The sequence below is a fragment of the Dreissena polymorpha genome, chromosome 9 (genome assembly GCF_020536995.1).
Source record: "Dreissena polymorpha isolate Duluth1 chromosome 9, UMN_Dpol_1.0, whole genome shotgun sequence".
Classification (NCBI taxonomy): Eukaryota; Metazoa; Mollusca; class Bivalvia; order Myida; family Dreissenidae; genus Dreissena; species Dreissena polymorpha.
In genome coordinates, this window is record NC_068363.1 from 44,845,452 (window position 1) to 44,864,607 (window position 19,156).

The 19,156-nt window shown below is 36.4% G+C and overlaps 3 protein-coding genes across 3 annotated transcripts; all 3 read right to left on the reverse strand.

Moving 5' to 3' along the window:
• Positions 1–522: 522 nt before the first annotated feature.
• Positions 523–3,633, reverse strand: LOC127845087 (perlucin-like). The gene is made up of 5 exons (XM_052375775.1): positions 3,525–3,633; positions 2,792–2,871; positions 1,650–1,740; positions 783–996; positions 523–615 (listed from the first exon to the last, which is right to left on the reverse strand). Exons 1-5 carry the CDS (start codon positions 3,574–3,576, stop codon positions 609–611), a joined length of 444 nt encoding a protein of 147 aa, XP_052231735.1. The 5' UTR covers positions 3,577–3,633; the 3' UTR covers positions 523–608.
• Positions 3,634–5,181: 1,548 nt separating this feature from the next.
• Positions 5,182–6,237, reverse strand: LOC127845993 (uncharacterized). The gene is made up of 2 exons (XM_052377174.1): positions 5,832–6,237; positions 5,182–5,186 (listed from the first exon to the last, which is right to left on the reverse strand). Exons 1-2 carry the CDS (start codon positions 6,235–6,237, stop codon positions 5,182–5,184), a joined length of 411 nt encoding a protein of 136 aa, XP_052233134.1.
• Positions 6,238–7,545: 1,308 nt separating this feature from the next.
• Positions 7,546–10,660, reverse strand: LOC127845995 (uncharacterized). The gene is made up of 3 exons (XM_052377175.1): positions 10,510–10,660; positions 9,605–9,812; positions 7,546–8,914 (listed from the first exon to the last, which is right to left on the reverse strand). The coding sequence occupies exons 1-3, from the start codon at positions 10,658–10,660 to the stop codon at positions 7,546–7,548; spliced, it is 1,728 nt and encodes a 575-aa protein (XP_052233135.1).
• Positions 10,661–19,156: the final 8,496 nt, after the last annotated feature.

The window sequence follows — 19,156 nt, forward strand, 5'->3', positions numbered from 1 at the left end:
AGAACTTGAATGCCAAATTACCAGACGAAGTGTTACGTACATAACACCCGATTTCCTTCAAAGGTCAATATTATTATTCAAGGTCAAATATTTATTACTGGTAAAATGCGTCTTTTCTATTTTTGCTCTATATTTAAAAAATTGTATGCAAGGATTTAAATATGTCTTCGGATAATTTATACTCCCCATTATCTGACAATCCGTCATGATCATGGCCCTTGTATGTTCGACCAATTTCAAGGTCACGATTCAATGTCAACTAATTTTTTTTTTGTAAGTCGCTCGCGTGTGTGATAGTTATTTCCAATGGTTCACATAAAGTTGATATTAACGTTTTCATTAAAAAAATATAAATATATACATAATATACTAAAAAATAAGAATATACCTTTATTACCATCAATAACTTCATATGTCAAATGCTTAAAAGTATATGTTTATAATTTAATAATAATGGCAAACTCGTTATATACAAAAAAAGCCATAGCATAAAGGGATTAATATGATCGAAGTAATACAGTCAAGAGTGTACTCATTTATTTCCAGTACAATATTTTGTTATTTCAACTTCTCCGCAAAGTATGAAGCGGGATTGATGGTGTCACATTTTAAGGTCTAAAAAACAATAAGTGATCCATGATTAAACACGATGCATAAATACATTCAATGCATTCAAAATACCAGAATAATTCTTACTAGAAGGTGTTTACATGGCTATTAACATTATTTGGTGCGTTAAAAGATCATAGAATTCTAATAACATGAAGAATTCTTATTCTTACCCATTTTTCTCGCAAATGAAATTCGTCACTTGCCAGCACGGCCAATCGTTCCAATCTGTATATCTCCATAGATTTAAACAGTGTTCCGACCCTCCTGAGTTACTTGGTTCGTTTCTCTGCCAGCGAGTATATCCATTATATAAGTGTTTTTTCGAGTAGGCCCACGTCCAGTCCCCTTCAAAGCCCAGGTCTGTTCCACCAACCCAGAACACTTCTGAAAATAAAATATCTTAAGTATGTTTTAATTGGGCCACAATTTTTATTTACATTCCATATCAATTCTCTTGCAACAGATACCTTGTAGTGCAATGAACGTATTACTTGCACCATTGAGCATTTTGAGAATTGGTCTATATTAAAGGGACTTGTTCACAGTTTGGTAAAATGGCGATTTTCAAAGTAATTTTCATAGATTTAAAAAAGAATGTACACATTCCCTTAAACAAGTCTCTTTAACATTGCTTGAGGAGTTAAATCGAATAATTAATAGTTATTGAATAATCTAGAGTCCGAGATGTTTTCTTAGTGGCGTTCGAGAGTCACGAAACTGATCATTTTGCCAACATGTATTGTTTAAGTGCAAAACTGACATCTAAATATTTATTTCAACTACGTGTTTTTTTAAAAGAATTTTATTGTTTTCTTAAACATTTTATGATACACAATTTTCCCACTTTTTCATCACTGGTATATTAACTCTGTTTTACATTCCGCTGTCCTGTAATTGAAGCCACGTAACCAAATGCCTATACAATGCAGGACGATATATAAAATAATACATCCCAAAACAGAAAATAAATGATTAAAACTTAAACAATCAAAACCATTTAGGGATATAACCCTGTAAAACAAAACTGTTTTACGAACTAGCAAGTATGTTGACCCAGTTTTGCATGAACATGTCTTCGGCATGATCGTCAATTTCTGCCAGATACGACCCGAAATGTATGCACACACCCTGGAAAAAAGTAATGCTATTCAATTAGTTATTTTATGCAGGCACTATTTGTTAATGTTTTTCTTCATTAAAATTAGCCTATAAAGTGCAAATGTCGAATGTCAAAAAGCCCGTAGAGCGAATGCTACATCCCGTTAAAGCTGATAGAAAACAAATAACAATGCAAGTATAGAATCACATATTTAATATATATTTTTTCAATAATCATTTTTATTATACATTTGTAATTCACCATGGGCATTGGATTTTTTTGTTTTATGTTATTAATTTCATTTTTAAACATCAAATTCTATACTGAAATGTTTAAATCCTGTACGGGAACTGTTGACTTTATAAAGAACTATTTGGACATTTTAATTTACTCGTTCTAATTGATATTAGACGTGAAATGTCACTGCTATTAGACGTAATATTTAAGCGTAACAAAATATGTATATAAAATGCATTTTATGTAATTTTGAGGTAAAATATAACGCAAAAAGTCAATTTGTAAACAGGTTAAGCTTGACATTTTTTTTGGAGATATTCTAGCACTTGTCTTTTAAAACTAGTGCCCCTATGTGACATTTTACAATTGCAAGTTCGGCTTAAATATACCAAATATTTAATGTCCATATCTACTTATATGATTGAATTTGTGTCTGTGTGTTTGAATGGCAAACTACGATCAAGTTTAAAATGTTAACTGACACTTAAACAAATACACAATATAGTAGCACAAATGCACACAACTTCATCGTTGGTCAGATTTTAACGTCACTTTGTTGAATCACAACCGAACTAAACGTTTTTTTTACATTACCTTTTTTTATGAAAAACAAAACAGCACTGTTTGTACTTCAACGCAGAAAATAATCAAGTAAATAAGTTCTATCCAGATGTCATATTAAAACTAAACATAGATTGTGATGAAATTTCACGGTTTATAGCAAAAAGTTGTACATCAGCACCTGTCCATGACTCTGTATAATGATTGAAGTGGTAACAGATTCCTAAGAAAACTTGAGATAGATTATGATGAAATTGCACGGTTTATAGCAATTTTTTTTACCTCAGCACCTATCCAAGACTCTAAATCAGTACTGAAGTGGTAACAATGTCCGTTGAACGATATCCATCCATTGTCACAACCTGCGTAGTACAGAAAATGTGTGAGACATGCGTATTAATGACAAAATGTATCAGACATGCGTTTTAATGACAAAATGTGTCAGACATGCGTATTAATGACAAAATGTGTCAGACATGCGTATTAATGACAAAATATGTCCGACATGCGTATTAATGGACAATGTGTCTGACAGGCGTATTTATGACAAAATGTGTCAAACATGCGTACTAATGACAAAATGTGTCAAACTTGCGTAGTAATGACAAAATGTGTCAGACATGCGTATTAATGACAAAATGTGTGGGACATGCTTATTAAGGATAAAATGTGTCAGACATGCTTTACTATGACAAAATGTGTCTGGCATGCGTAGTAATGACACAATTTGTCAGATATGTGTATTAATGAAAAAATGTGCCTGACATGCGCATTAATGACAAAATGTGTCTGACACGCGTGTTAATGACAAAATAAGTGGTCCTATGATAAGATTGTGTACGAATTATGTTAGGAAATCGCAATTTAGTGACCCTATAGTTAAAGAGTCCTTACACAAACATGTGCTAATTAACCGATTTATAAGTATTTACATAAATGCTAATATACAACTGTAATGTATAACATATATTTACTTATAACGAATACAAAGAGCAAACATGTAAATTCACATTACCATAACTGCCTTGAAAAGTAATGAAGAACGCCAGCAAAAAGATTGCCTTCATAATTCTACTTACGCAATGAAAACAACTACTGCGTATGTGGCTTTTTATCGCACAAAAAGTGACCTGCAATCATTAGCAATGTTCAGATCGTGATTCCCTTATCTTGTGTTACCAAATATGTTACTGAGCTGCTAATTAGATATATCTTACACACGTATCGCAACGTCCTCAAAGTAGCTCTAAATGTCATGCAGTTGGTAACAAATTGACTGGACAGTATTTTGTTATTCAATAAAATAAGCATCCAAACTATAAACTTTAATATAAGCCAAGTTTATGTTTACATTTGGACTAATATTAAATAGTAGTTTAAGTCATCGTATTTGTTGTAATAATACAAAACCTATGGTATTAACCCACATACATTTAACTAATGTATAATAATTAACATAAAAATCACTGTCATATAAGATATAGATTAAAAACAGACATAAAACATATGCACACACAAACACACTCATTATTTAGAAACAATTATTGACTAATTGATTGGCAAAAATATTTCGCCATATGAGTTATTAAAACAAATCATTTACATATTTTGAAATACAATCGCAAAATCGGTCTGTTTTTATCAATGTGAATGACAAATCGCTGAGAAAAAGACGTTTATTGCGACGCACGACGGTTTTACTGCCCCAATTATTCGGCCGGATTTTAATTGAACAGAAGACAACGGATCATTCAGCCGGATTTAATTTGACAGCAAGATAACGGATCAAACCCATAAAACTGAAATTACACAATACAAAAAACTTACAAAATGCACGACAAAATAATCCGTAAAATAACAGCGTTACACAACTATTAAAAATGTAATCTTAAGCCTTTAGCATTATACAAGTATTGCATAGATGTACATAAGATTTTACTTTCCATCACTATGAGCATTTAGATTTCAAACAATAAAAGGCAGTACTGAACGTTTAAGGAATGATGAATTTAGTTGAGTTATTCAAATAATTACAACCAAATAACAGCATATCACATCAATGTTGCAATAACTACATTTAACTTACACAACGGTGAGACCAATTAGATTTTACTAGATATCGAGGTATGCATGGCGTTGTAGATGGCTGTAAAATGATACAAAACATTGGTCAATAAAAAAAGGAACTGGATCTATCATGTATTACACATATGATGAGTTACATAAGATTCAAGCGGAGAGTTTAAACTGAACGAATGATAATCCGAAACACAAAAATGGAACGAATCGTAAGTGTACGAACGAACAAAAATCTTATCAGCAAAATAGTAAGAAAATCGCTGAACAGTCTAATAAAATAGTTTGTATAATGATCAAATACATAAAAATGTATCAAAATATGCTCTTTCTATTTGTTTACCTGGACAATGAAGATTGCAAATGGTTTTTTTAATTTAAGAAAAACGTGACCAAACGATTTCTTGTAAAAATTATAGCGTTGTAAAAATCGGTCAGGTTACATACAACTAACAATCAAGCTAAGGAACAACACACTCCCCGTCTGATATCATGAAGATATCACTATCAATTTACAACTTTGTCTAACATAAAAAAAAATTATCAAAGATCCCAAGTAAAGAAAAAATAGCAAAAATACGCTTAACCTTGAACACTTAACCTTGAATAATAGGTATACATGAATATAACATCAATTATTAAACATAAAGCTTAGCAATTAAAACATAACACTGTTTTACACACAAAATTCAGTCAATCAACCGCACCACTTGCGTTATAGGTCTTATGTATTTTGCTGACTGTCCGTCTCTATGCAACCACACTTCAAGTGACCTCACTCTTTCGTCGGTTCCGGGGAAAACTCGCTCTACTACCGCCACTGGCCACTGGTTTCTCTCCGAACTCTCCTTCAGCAACACGACATCTCCCGGTTTGACATCATCCCGAAGCTCGAGCCACTTTCGTCGACCCTGAAGGCTACTTAAATAATCTTGTTGCCAACGCTTCCAAAACATGTTAGAAAGTATTTGAACATGTTTCCACTGAGAAGCGTAGATTTATCTGATGTCCGTAGAAGTTGTCAGAGGTGGCAGGTGTCCAGATTTCTGTGTCAGCAACATCGATGGGGTTATCAGGACTGGGTTGAGCGGATCGTAGGTGATTGGCCCAATCGGTCGACTATTTAGCACAGCACACACTTCACACATCAATGTACACAACACTTCGTGTGTGAGTTTTTGACCTTGGGTATTCAAAAGCATTGCATTAAGAATATTTCGAGTTAGTCCAATAATACGCTCCCAACATCCTCCCTTGTGCGAAGCGTGTGGGGTGTTCAAGATCCAGGCGACTTCCTTATCCTTGAGAAATGCTTTTACGGGTGGGTCTTCAACACAGATTGCATCAGCTTTAATGTCCTTCAAAGCATCAACAAAATTGGTTCCGCGATCAGATCGAAATTCTTTCACAGGTCCCCGTACAGAGATGAATCGTCGTAGAGCGTTAATAAAGGCTGAGCTACTCATGTCCTCGATCACTTCTATATGAGATGCTCTGGTGACTAAGCAAACAAATATGATGGCCCATCGTTTGCTCTCTGCAACCTCTCCTCTGGTACGCCGTGTCATAACTGGCCATGGTCCGAAGGTATCCACACCAACGTATGTGAATGGAGGTCCTGGGGTAAGTCTATCTTCAGGAAGGTTGGCCATCTGTTGATTCACAAAGTTGCCACGCAAGCGCCTGCAAGTAACGCACTGGTATATGATGCTGGATACTAAACGTTTCACCCCGACTATCCAATAGCCATGATTTCTTATGGCTGCCTCTGTATAAAGTCTACCCTGATGGTGAACTAAAACATGAAAATGATTTACAAGCAGACCAGCAATGTGTGATTTTCGAGGTACAAGTATTGGATGCTTGAAATCTGTATCGAAGGGAGCCTTGTGTATACGTCCACCCACTCGTAGCGTCCCATTTTCATCCAAAAATGGGTTCAAAAAAGCTATTGGGCTTTTGACGCCAACTCTCTTCTTGTCTGTCAGCGACTTTACCTCTGAAGGGAAATAGGAATTTTGAATTGCATTCAAGACAAACAACTCTGTCTCCTTTCGGGATTCAACAGTATCTTGACTCAGCTTCTGTTTTGAACGAAATGATTGCACCCATCTTCTCAAGAGTGAAAAGGCACTGATCAAAGACTTCAAACTAGAGAATTTCTCAAATGTTTCAGTTATGTCACGATTAATGTCTGTTTTTGAAACCTTCACAAGTGGTCGAATTTCGCTATCCTTGTCTTCATCTACCAGGGTGAATGTGTCGGGAGAACGTGTTTCATTCGGAAGTGTCTTCGGTCCTCTAATCCACATACTTGCATCCAATTTCTTGGCAGGTGTCGCACAACGTGTTGCAAGATCTGCTGGGTTGTTTGATGTATGTACATAGTTCCACTGGTGGACATTAGTGCGTTTCAAGATGATTTGTACTATGTTGGCTACGTATGTGTAAAATCTTCTAGACTGATTGTTCAAATACCCGAGAACAACTCTGCTGTCAGAATGAAAAATGAATCTCTCCATGGGATAATCAAGATGCTCCGAGATAATTTCTGCTACCTCAGTGGCCAAGACTGCTGCACACAACTCTAAGCGTGGAATGGTTGTGTTTGCAGGTGCCAACCTTGATTTTCCGAGCACAAACCCTGTTTTAGTTGCAGTCATCACAAAACAGACAGCCGATATTGCCTTTTCAGACGCATCTGAATAAATGTGTAGTGCATCCTCTGCGGTAAAATTGGTCATGGTGTACATACGTGGAATGGCTATGTCATTCAATGAGGTTAATGAGTTTTTCCATTGTTCCCATTTTCCTTCTAAGTGTCTTGGCAACGGCTCATCCCAATCTGATGATGTGGCCTCATTCATGATTTCCCGTACCAAGATATTTCCTTCTATTGTCACAGGCGCAAGAAATCCTAGCGGGTCAAAAATACTGTTTACTGTGGCAACTACTCCTCGTCATGTGAATGGTCTTTCAGCAATGTTGATCTTGAACTCAAATGTATCGGCATTGGTATTCCATTTCAAACCTAGACTAGCCTGATCGGGCATTTCATCTGTAGAGATGTCAAAGGATGTCATGTCAATTGCGAGGTCTTCTACTGGGAAACTGCTTATCACGACTCTAGAATTAGAGGCTATCTTATACAGTCTAATACTGCTTCTACTCAAGGTTTCTTGCGTTCTTTTAATCAAGTCAATGGCTTCTTCTTCCTTTAAATGTGATGTCAAGGCATCGTCTTCATAGAAGTCCCTGTTTACAAAGGTTCTCACATCTTCATCTGCAGTCTCGACAGCTTTTCTGAGGCAGTAGGTGGCTACAGCTGGCGAAGGGCTGTTCCCAAAGACATGAACCGTCATTCGGTATTCTATAAGCTCTTTCTTTGGATTGTTGTCTTTGTGCCAAAAGAAACGAAGCAAATCACGGTGTTCCTTGTTGACCTTGAAGCAATAGAACAACTGCTGCACGTCGCACATGACAGCAACAGCATTACGTCTGAAACGCAGAAGTACACCAAGCAGACTATTCGTGCAGTTTGGTCCAGTCAAGAGAATGTTGTTCAGTGAATTTCCATCAAATACTGCAGATGAATCAAACACTCCTCGGACCTTGTTTGGCTTGCGCGGGTGATATACCCCAAAGAAAGGTAGATACCAGCGTTCTGTGTCTTCATTCAGTGGTGGGGCCTCTTCTGCTGCGCCAGAATCTAGTATCTGTTGCATGAACTTGTGCGTTTGCTTTTGTTTCACTGGATTTTTCTGTAGTGAAGCCCGTAGGCTGGTAGCTCTCTTATAAACACTTAGCTTGTTATTTGGGAGCTTTTTTTGGGGATTCTTTAGTGGCAACGGAGCTGTCCAATGACCATCTCTCATGTCTATTGTATTGTCCATGATTTGAAGGAACTTCTGGTCATCTTGGGACAGTCCAACTTGATCATCAGCTTTAGTGACCTTAAAAATATCATCGCTTGTGTTGATTTTCTCACTTACTTTCAAGGCATTCTGGCAAGGGCACAACAAAGTTGTTCTGTCTGCGTTCAACACTTGAGTCTTGAATGTTCTTATGTTCTCACAAGTCTCGTCCATATGCAACTGGCCCAAACACACTTCGCCAACCAAAACCCAACCAAGTGGTAGTTTCTGTGCAAATGGCAATTGCTTCTGATCACCTAGCACTTGTTCCAGAACATGATGTGCTTCTGGGATATCTCTGCCAATCGGTAGCCCTATGTGCGGATTCTCCATGAGTTCAGGGAACTTGTCCTTGATTGGCTTCAGGTGGGAAAACAATGCAGCAACTTCCGGTGTGGGTATTTCAGATATGTCACTAGGAATTTCACACTCAACTAAGGTTTTGACTCCTAACTGACAAGAGTCATCAATTGCACAGACCATGAGATTTGAAACACTTCTGGATAAGATACTTGTCTTTCCTGCGCAAGATGAAAGTGTGTATCGCTGTCTCGCATCTGCAATTCTAAGCTCATCTAATAGTTCCGAGCTTGCAAGGGATCGGTTGCTTTGATCATCATGTACGGCGTATGTATAAATGTATCTGTCTGGTTCTTCGGGCTTGAATACTTTCACCAAAACTGTTTTGGAACATGACCTTCCACCAACCTTTTCGCCGCACACAGCAGTACATTTCGAAACAATTTTGCTTTCTTGCTCCCCGCCGTGGCTTCTCGTTGTTGTGTCACTATGAACATGAAGAGCAGTTGGATGACCTTTGTCGCATACTCGACACGTAACAATGGCCTTGCAATCCTTTGCCATGTGACTGTTTGAATTGCAACATCTGAAACAAATCCTTTTCTCCCGTAGAATTTGCTTGCGTTCTTCAAATGGTTTTTGACGGAAGGCCCTGCATGCATTCAACGGATGCCCCTTGCCATGGATGGCGCATTCGTGCACTGATGGGATAGGCACTTGAACTCGAGGTGTTTCAACATCAGTTTTCCTTGTTATGAGGTGATGTTGCGTCCTTGTGCTGGATGGAACGCTTTTGGCGTCAAACCTCTGGCTTTGTTTGTCACTGATCACTAATGCTGGATCATTGAACCTTCCTGCCATACTTTCAAGAAACTCTGTTAACACTGTAAATGGCGGATATGCAACGCAGTTAGTCTCCTTGTAATTCGCTGCCTTGTTGATCCATTTTGACTGAATAGTGACTGGCAATTTCTGTATCACTGGATTTAAGCCCATTGGAGCGTTGAAGTGCCCTAGCAATGTAACAAACTCGGGACGTGTCATCAAATAATTAACCTCATTAACCCAGTCCAACAAGTCATAAAGCTTTGAATAACCCTGGTTGCCTGTAATCCTTTCGATTGAGAACAATCGTCTGTTCAATGAATCAAGAATCATTTCAGATCTGCCAAATCTGTCGTATAACCGTTTCCATAGTTGGTTCAGCGCTGTTTCTGCGTTTTGGCAAGAGTTTCGGATAGATATGGCCTGGGGTGACGACTTGTCACCTAAATATTTTACCAACAAGTCCAACTGTTCGCTTTGTGACAGTTCAAGTTCTTCAACTAATGACATGAATTGTTTTTTCCAATGAAGATAGTTCTCAGGCTTATCATTGAATTTCACAAATCGTGTGGATAAAAGTTCTTTCTTTAGAAGGAAATTTGAAAATTGCAATGTTTCTTTCAGCGTCTCTTGCTAACATGTAGAATAAGGCAAGGATTGCCTCACAAATGTCTCTGTACGGTAACGTTTTTCTTCTTCTAACTGAATATCACGATCTTCAAAATTGTCTGAATTCTCCAACACTTCTTGAATTTTTAACTCTTTTTCCGCAGTAAGAATGTCTCTTTTAATTTTTAACTTTGCACGTTTGTTCTAATTCAAGTTCTCTTAATTCTGCTTCTTTTCTGACAAACTCTAAATTCACCTTAGCTTCTTCGACATTACTTCCTGCCGATGATGGACGTCTGGACAGCTGACTAGGTGGCCCTTGTTTGAAGTGTAGATTCCCGTGTGGAACCCCTCCCACATTAAGTGTTGTCCGAACGGGCGCCATCAAATCCGGGTCCCGTCTGATTCTTTCAGATGCGACGCTCATGACGATTGTTAGTCAGTAGTCTCGTTGTTTTTACTTTACTGCCCCAATTATTCGGCCGGATTTTAATTGAACAGAAGACAACAGATCATTCAGCCGGATTTAATTTGACAGCAAGATAACGGATCAAACCCATAAAACTGAAATTACACAATACAAAACACTTACAAAATGCACGACAAAATAATCCGTAAAATAACAGCGTTACACAACTATTAAAAATGTAATCTTAGGCCTTTAGCATTATACAAGTATTGCATAGATGTACATAAGATTTTACTTTCCATCACTATGAGCATTTAGATTTCAAACAATAAAAGGCAGTACTGAACGTTTAAGGAATGATGAATTTAGTTGAGTTATTCAAATAATTACAACCCAATAACAGCATATCACATCAATGTTGCAATAACTACATTTAACTTACACAACGGTGAGACCAATTAGATTTGACTAGATATCGAGGTATGCATGGCGTTGTAGATGGCTGTAAAATGATACAAAACATTGGTCAATAAAAAAAAGGAACTGGATCTATCATGTATTACACATATGATGAGTTACATAAGATTCAAGCGGAGAGTTTACACTGAACAAATGATAATCCGAAACACAAAAATGGAACGAATCGTAAGTGTACGAACGAACAAAAATCTTATCAGCAAAATAGTAAGAAAATCGCTGAACAGTCTAATAAAATAGTTTGTATAATGATCAAATACATGAAAATGTATCAAAATATGCTCTTTCTATTTGTTTACCTGGACAATGAAGATTGCAAAGGGGTTTTTTAATTTAAGAAAAACGTGACCAAACGATTTCTTGTAAAAATTATAGCGTTGTAAAAATCGGTCAGGTTACATACAACTAACAATCAAGCTAAGGGACAACACAACGGTGAAACGTGCAATAAATTTAACGACTTAGTCCATGAGTCCGCTTTATATGCTAACGATATTTCTTTGAGCTTGAAGAGGTGACCTTTATTTTGAACCAGCGTTATTGAATCTTGACTTATTGACATCTTCTGAACGATATTAACTTTTCATGGAAATCTTTGTATGAGTGTAGGAGATATGAAACTGATTCAAAAACAATCAAGGCTAAACTATTGAATGAACCTTGACCTAGAGCCAGCGTTATTTATTTTTACCGTCCACACATCATATAAATGACCTTAACATTGTTGCAAAGTTCCACGAAAATCCAGGAAAGGGTGTAGGTTTTATTGAGCAGACGCGACAATGGAGATTCAAAGTTTTAACCTTCAAGCATGACCTTAACCTAAAGCCAGCGAGACTGACACATGCCTTCTGCGCATCGTCACAATGCCAAATTAACATTTGAGCCATGTTTCATGAAAATCCTTCAGAGGGTATAGAAAATATGGAGCGGGCTCAACATTTTTACCTTAAAATACAACCTCGACATTGAGTCTGCATGGCCAGGTACAAAAATAGAGGTTCAAACCTTTGACATTAAATTACAACCTTGGCCTTAAGCCGGTGTGACTGACACATGTCATATGCAAATCGCCACAACCCCCTTAACATTTGATGAAAGTTTAATAAGAATCCGACAGAAGGTAAACGAGATATGGAGCGGAAACGAACATTTTACGAACAGACTGACGGACTGACTGACGGACGGATGGACGGACGAAGAGCAATCCTGTTATCCACCATTTATTTGCGCCGGGGGATCGATTAATTATTTTTTTGTAGTTTGTTTCTATTTTGTAAAGTTTGTTTCATTGTTATTGTTCAATATTTCCGATATAGTGGTAACCGCAAACATCAATTATACTATAGCAAATAACAATACTAATATAGTTATAAACCATGCGAACCCCTTTCTTAAATTGCATATACTCAAGATGGGAAAAGTTTTGACGATGATGCAATAACTTTTCTGAGAGATATGCTCATTCGCATGGCACAAGAGCATTACCATACGCACAGGGTCATTACCATAAATATAGAGTATTGGTATAGTTAAAAATCGTTCGAATTGCACAAGAGCATTACCATACCCACAGGGTCATTGCCATAGAGTATTGGTAAAGTTAACAAGAAATATCTTTAAAAAAGATATACGGCGTTGATAGTTCAATGAATGAGATCAAGGATAGCAAATGTTTTTTTCTGTGCAGTTCTTAGCTGCATCACACGCAGTACGGAATGTTACGCGGAGTTTTCGCGGCTTATTTTACATAATTACATATTGTTTGTCATAAACCTATAGAAACAAAACAGAAAACCAAAAGAATGGAAGTGAAATTAAAACATATGAGTAAACCGGCCACACGCGAAGAATGATGCATATGTACGAGCGTTACCAACTGTAAATATTTGCCGAATAACTTATAAATAAGGCTAGCAGGCTAACATCATCAGGCTAACATCATCAGGCTAACATAATCAGGCTAACATCATCAGGCTAGCATCATCAGGCTCAGGTTTAGGTGAAAAATGTCACTGTAACCGAAACAAAACAAATAATGCAAACGAAGAAAGTATGTTTGAAGTAACATAGGCATACACCACTGCAAACTTTCGCAATAAGCTTAGCGCAACTGAGAACTTTAAACAGTAATAATGTTCACAGCACAACTGAGCGAGTGTAAGCGAAACATGTATCATAGAACAAGCCCTACTGAGTGATGATTGACGCATTTAATACAATAGTGATAAACACAACAAAGCTAAGTAAATACTGCAACAGTTGTGATAGAGAAGTATCTTCTAATTAAAGACTAAAACAGTTATGATAGAGACGTAACTTCTAAATAAAGACTTAAACAGTTATGATAGAGACGTAACTTCTAAGTAAAGACTGAATCAATTATGAAAGGAACGTCACTTCTTAATAAAGACTGAAACAGTTATGATAGAGACGTAACTTCTAAGTAAAGACGTTAACAGTTATGAAACGCTCGTCACCTCTAAGTAAAGACTGAATTAATTATGATAGAAACGTCACTTTTAAATTAAGACTGAAACAGTTATAAAAGGTAAGTCACTTCTAAGTAAAGACTGAAACATTTATGATTAGCACATCGCAGCTAAATAAAGAGAGCAACAATATGGAAAGGAACAACCCAAATCAGCATATACTGAAATAAATCTGATGGGCATCCGGTGTTGAGGTAAGCAAAACACAACTGAGTACAGATTGTAACAGTTACGATAGACACTCAATTCATGAGCAAACAGTGAACCAGATATATAGAACTAAGCATTTGAAAGAGATAGTATATAAAAAGCACAACTGAAGTATGGCAGTTAAAACAGGTATAATTAGAAAATTACATCAGGAGTGGGGTCACTTTAAAAAGATGTCATCAGAAATTTGCACAAGAGTATGGGCACTTAAATAAGTTACGATTAGCACCGCACAACTGTGTGAGGACTTGGAACATATTATAATTGAAAAAGAGCGAAGAAGCAAAAGCAATATTAAAATGTATGTCACAAGGAAAAATAAATTCACTTTAAACCAATATAATAGATATTATGTATGGCTTATAAACGCCATATGATTTGAAAACGCCATATATAAGCGGGTGAAATTTCCAAAGGAAAGTTTATGATTCAATGTTAATGTTGACCTTCATTTGTCAAGAAAGGACATTAAGTGAGCATGATGTGGACGTACCAATTAAACAATGTATTGTTTAGAAAATGTCAATGAAACCTTACCTAACAATAATATTGGGATGCGTGTATGCATATCGATTTAACCATTTCAAAGAGTATTACATGTAATAATTTCTTTTTAATTAATATTACACTTTCAAATTTATTATCATTAATTCATTAATTCAAACGTGGGATATTAAAAACACTAATCCCAGCCTATTATCTTGCATACAATCACGCACACAAACGACACTATTTCTCCATTTTAGAAAGCGTTTCATGGCGTCTTCGTGAATTCTATGCGTCTAATCATGGCGTAGTCACCAGTTGGGGCGACCAAAGATTGACTTTCCGCGCAAGTGATGGGTGCAGGACGCTGGTGAATGTGGTCAACTCTTGGCCATCCAGCATTATTTAAATTTTGTATACAAGTCATTATTGTAATTTAATTATCCCGATTGAATGCATATATTTCTAAATATTCCCTCATAAACTGCGTAATGTGGTTTGCTGATTTAAGCCATAGCAATCGGGTGTATTTGTAGTGTTGAAGGTCGCTTACACAAGAGAACATGCCGTACCGACAAAATGGCTGTGCGTATCATAATTATCGAATTGGCGCCTTTTGTAGTTATTACGTTTTTATGGGCCGTACTCTATGATAGGATTTAATGCATGTACGTAAGGTTTCGTCCCAAATAAGCCTATGCAGTATGCACAGGCTTATCAGGGAAGACACTTGCCGCTTTTATGATATTTTTCGTTTAACAAAGTCTCGTCTTAGCAAAATTCCAGTTAAGGCGGAAAGTGTTGTCCCTGAATCGCATTTGCGAACCGCACAGGCTAATCTGGGATGACACTTTACGCACATGCATGAAACCCCCTTTTTACAGAGCGCGGCTCATTTTTGTTCGCTTTCTCAGGTTTGGCGAGTTTGAAAGTCTCCAACACGACAGAATGACAAATTTAACCGCCAAAAAATTGGGTGAATAAATGGCAATACTTTCGCCCTGTCGCTTGCTGTCGTTAAAGCGGGTCTACTTTTCATTTTCTTAAGAGTTTGCACGTTTGCGAACATCTTCAAACCCACCAACACGCTAGAACGATATGACAAAAATTAGTCAAAACGTATTGATACATGCATGCTATATTCACACTGTAATACGTTTAATTGAAATAACAGTTATCTGCGCATAGCCTTTGCAACGTACATGTTTGCAAACTTTCTAAAGAATTAGATTAGTTATTTTTAAGTTCTTCCTTGCCGTGACATTAAAATGTGTGTATGTTTCTTGATTACTATCGCGTATCTACTTAATTTACTAGGCTATAAAATGCATGGAAATATATGGTAGCATTTGTCATCCATACGGATGCAGTGATATTATAACTTGAAATTAACCGCTTAGTTCATGTGCCAAACGTGTCGACTATGATAAGCATGCGCAGTCATTACTTTCATTACTTTCCGTCTAGACTGAAAATTAGTAAAAAAAATACTTTCTTTCAGCGAAACATTCCATAACAGCGAAAGTGTTATTCCTGAAAAGTCTGAATATACTACACATGCATATCTTGGACTTTTCGCACTTGCATAAATCTCTGTTTTACAAAAGCGCGGCTAGCATTTATAATATATTTAATTAAGCGTAATTACAGCTTATCAAGCTGCATAAATATACGCAATCGGGTCTGCTTCATGGCTAAAATAATAACTATGTGCCTTTGAAAAGTTCCTTAGAATGCTCTCCGATTTGAGATTAAACCGTGCACTCCGGTTTAAAAGGCGGACAATATATCAATTAAACCATTCAAACAATTAACAAACACGTGTGACTGACCTTTACAGTGGATCCTTTCTGCAACGTTGATGATATGGTGAGCGGTGCGCCATTTGCCAGCCGACAGCCTTGAAAAGTCTGCGTGTCCCCAAAAGTCCCGTTGGCTTCAGCTTTATCTTGCACTTCTGTTGTATTCTCTACTCGTTTAAACAGCAAGTGCATGGAATAGGCATTATTTTCTGTCTTGAGGTTGAAACTCAGCCTTAAACAATTAAACAAAACGAAAATGATTCGCATTCTTGCCCGGTCTGCTCCTAATTAAGAAAAACAAAAATCACTGAGACGCATAAACAACTTTCAAAATGTGTATACTATATATAAAAAACGCACTAAGAAAAACCAACAGAAGAAAAAGCTTGTTATACTTCGTTACTCATTTATGCAATGTACACTAAGTGAATAATCGCTTAAAAAGACATCGTATACGAAACAACAATAGATTAAAGCTTGTTGACCGCATTGATTCGGTATTTATAGCATACGTGTTAAAATTGCTGTAATTGCTATTACAACAATCTAATTGAATTTGTATAACAATTCAATTCAAATACAAGGCAGTGTTAATTTATTTTGCATTACGAATAAATTATCAACCACATCTTAAACAATGCAGGTAAACGTTGTATATTTATTACCATGCCGAAATTATAAGTTTATAATACTATTAATAAATTGTTGTTCTTAAACATTTCAACACGTGAACTTCGAGGTAGCCATATGATTTTGCAGTCTCCGTTTAATATTTATTTAACATTTATTTTAATATTTCCCTGAGCCGACTATTGCGCATGCTTAAGATGAAATGGCTCGTTTAAGGAAATAAGCGATGCATTATGGGGTGTGTTTTTTAAGTAGGATAAGCCGCTAGCTAATAAGGATTTCATTCCCTCCCCTATCCCTCCCTTTGGGGAATTTACGGAACAAGTACTTTTTCCTGGTTTATGTGCATAACACATTGTATGGTATTTGCTATCATTTGAGATAAAATATTATGAACTCGTTTATTACATAAAAATATAGCTATATTCTAACATGGACATGCTTTTTTCGGCAATGGCCTTTAATGTAGCTATCTGGTGTTTGTGTGTAATACTGTGTCTAACATTACGTCAAAAGTATGACATGTTTTTTTGGAATCCATAAACATATGAGGACCGCATAATCTTTATAAGCCTCTTTATAAGATCAAACTTCTATTTTGTAGAATGATCTTGACCTTAAAGTTACCGTTTAATCTTTGTGTACAGAACCTTCTACATTGTGTTATAATTGTGCTAAAGGCATGTATGTTATTTTAAACTCTTTCAGATATGTGGAGTCTAGTTAATCACTTAATAAACATTAAAATGCCATTTTTCAATTGAGACTTTTTTATGACCTTTCAGCGAGCTATCTGGTGTTTGTATCATCTTATATAGGTTAACATGTCAAATTTAATTATTCAATGCACGAATAAGTTAATGCTATGGCAAATCCTTAATCCAAAAGCTATAACGTCACATTGAATGAATTTTACTTTACATAACCTATGGCCACTGTGCAGCCATATATGCAAACGAACACATAGATCTGGTAAAAACAGACCCAAATATTACCAGTGTTTGACGGAGAAGGGGGAGCATGGTAAATTTCCGCTCGAGTTCAAAGACATTGTCTCAAAAAGAAGTCTTGCGATTATTGCGCGGAAACTGCTCTCCCATGTAAATTAATATTTGCGCACACTTATATTCATGCAATACATCAAGGCATGTAGTTCCGGACTGATATTAGAGCGACAGACTTTATGGAACAAGTGATTTTAACATAGACAATAAATACTGCAAGTGGGATGACAAAAGCTTCAAAGCGGGAAACAATTATACGCACGTATTGTCCAAAAAACGGGACAAGATCGATAGTGTTGATGACATCAGTCTCGAGTAGAAGCGGAAGTCTTCGTTGAACTCTTTCAGTGCTGGAACCGAATTTTGAAGGCCTTTGCAAACAGTTTGGACGTGGCGTCTCATCGGGATTCAAACTGTTTGCTATTTTGATAGTATTCTTTGGAAAAAAAAAATCGAAGAAAATGCTAATTTTAGAAATTCAGCAGACGACATTTTAGCAGACGACAAATTTCCCAGCATGCAAAGGGTGAACGTAGCCAGCACCATTATCTGCACGTATCTAGAATGAATGGAGATAATAAACACACTATCGCAACGGTATATGAATTATGCGTATCAATTCGTCAAATTAAAAATCTAATGAAGTCATGCAGGTATTTCATCGGGCTTTACAGCGCTATTGTTTGTAATTTTCTTTCCTTTGAATAGTGGTGATTGCATTGTTCATTATAAATGCGGGTCAATTAACATGTAAAGATGCATGATTAAATTAACATTACTGATAGATACATGTACGTTTGCATATTTTGCACATCGAATCATTATAGACTTGTGTTGTTGAATGCATACGATTTTTTTGCAAACCCGTCAAAATATTATATTTAGTTATTGACCGCGGAAGCAGTGTGCAGTCAGTTTACACATCAACACAAAAGTCTACAATTGTAATATTCTTTTTCCACGGCCCAAATAATTACAGCCATTTTCAAGTTAAGGTATCCGTCAATGAGGTTTAATAGTTAACCTTAAAATCTGAGAAATGTGCCTGGAAAAAAAGTTGGTTGGCATTTGTTAGGCATGGCTTCTTTTTATGTTTTTTGGTATCTACATACCTTTTGTTGAAAATCTAGAGGGGATGTCACCTTCTCAGGTGCTTGGCATCCTTTTAATTAGGTCAAAGGTCAATGGGTACACTTTTCAGTTGTTAAGGAGGTGAAATACATCTCATTGTGATTTATAACCAAAATTGAAAAGTGTAAGGCAGTTATATTGTTTGAAAATGAACCTGCTTGGATCTAATTAAAATTTATCTATTCTAGTGTTCACTTATATAGGTCAAAAGGTCATTAAGTGCACTTTTATGCCAAAATAAACATGACAACTGGCATTGAAAATCAACAGAATAAAATATAA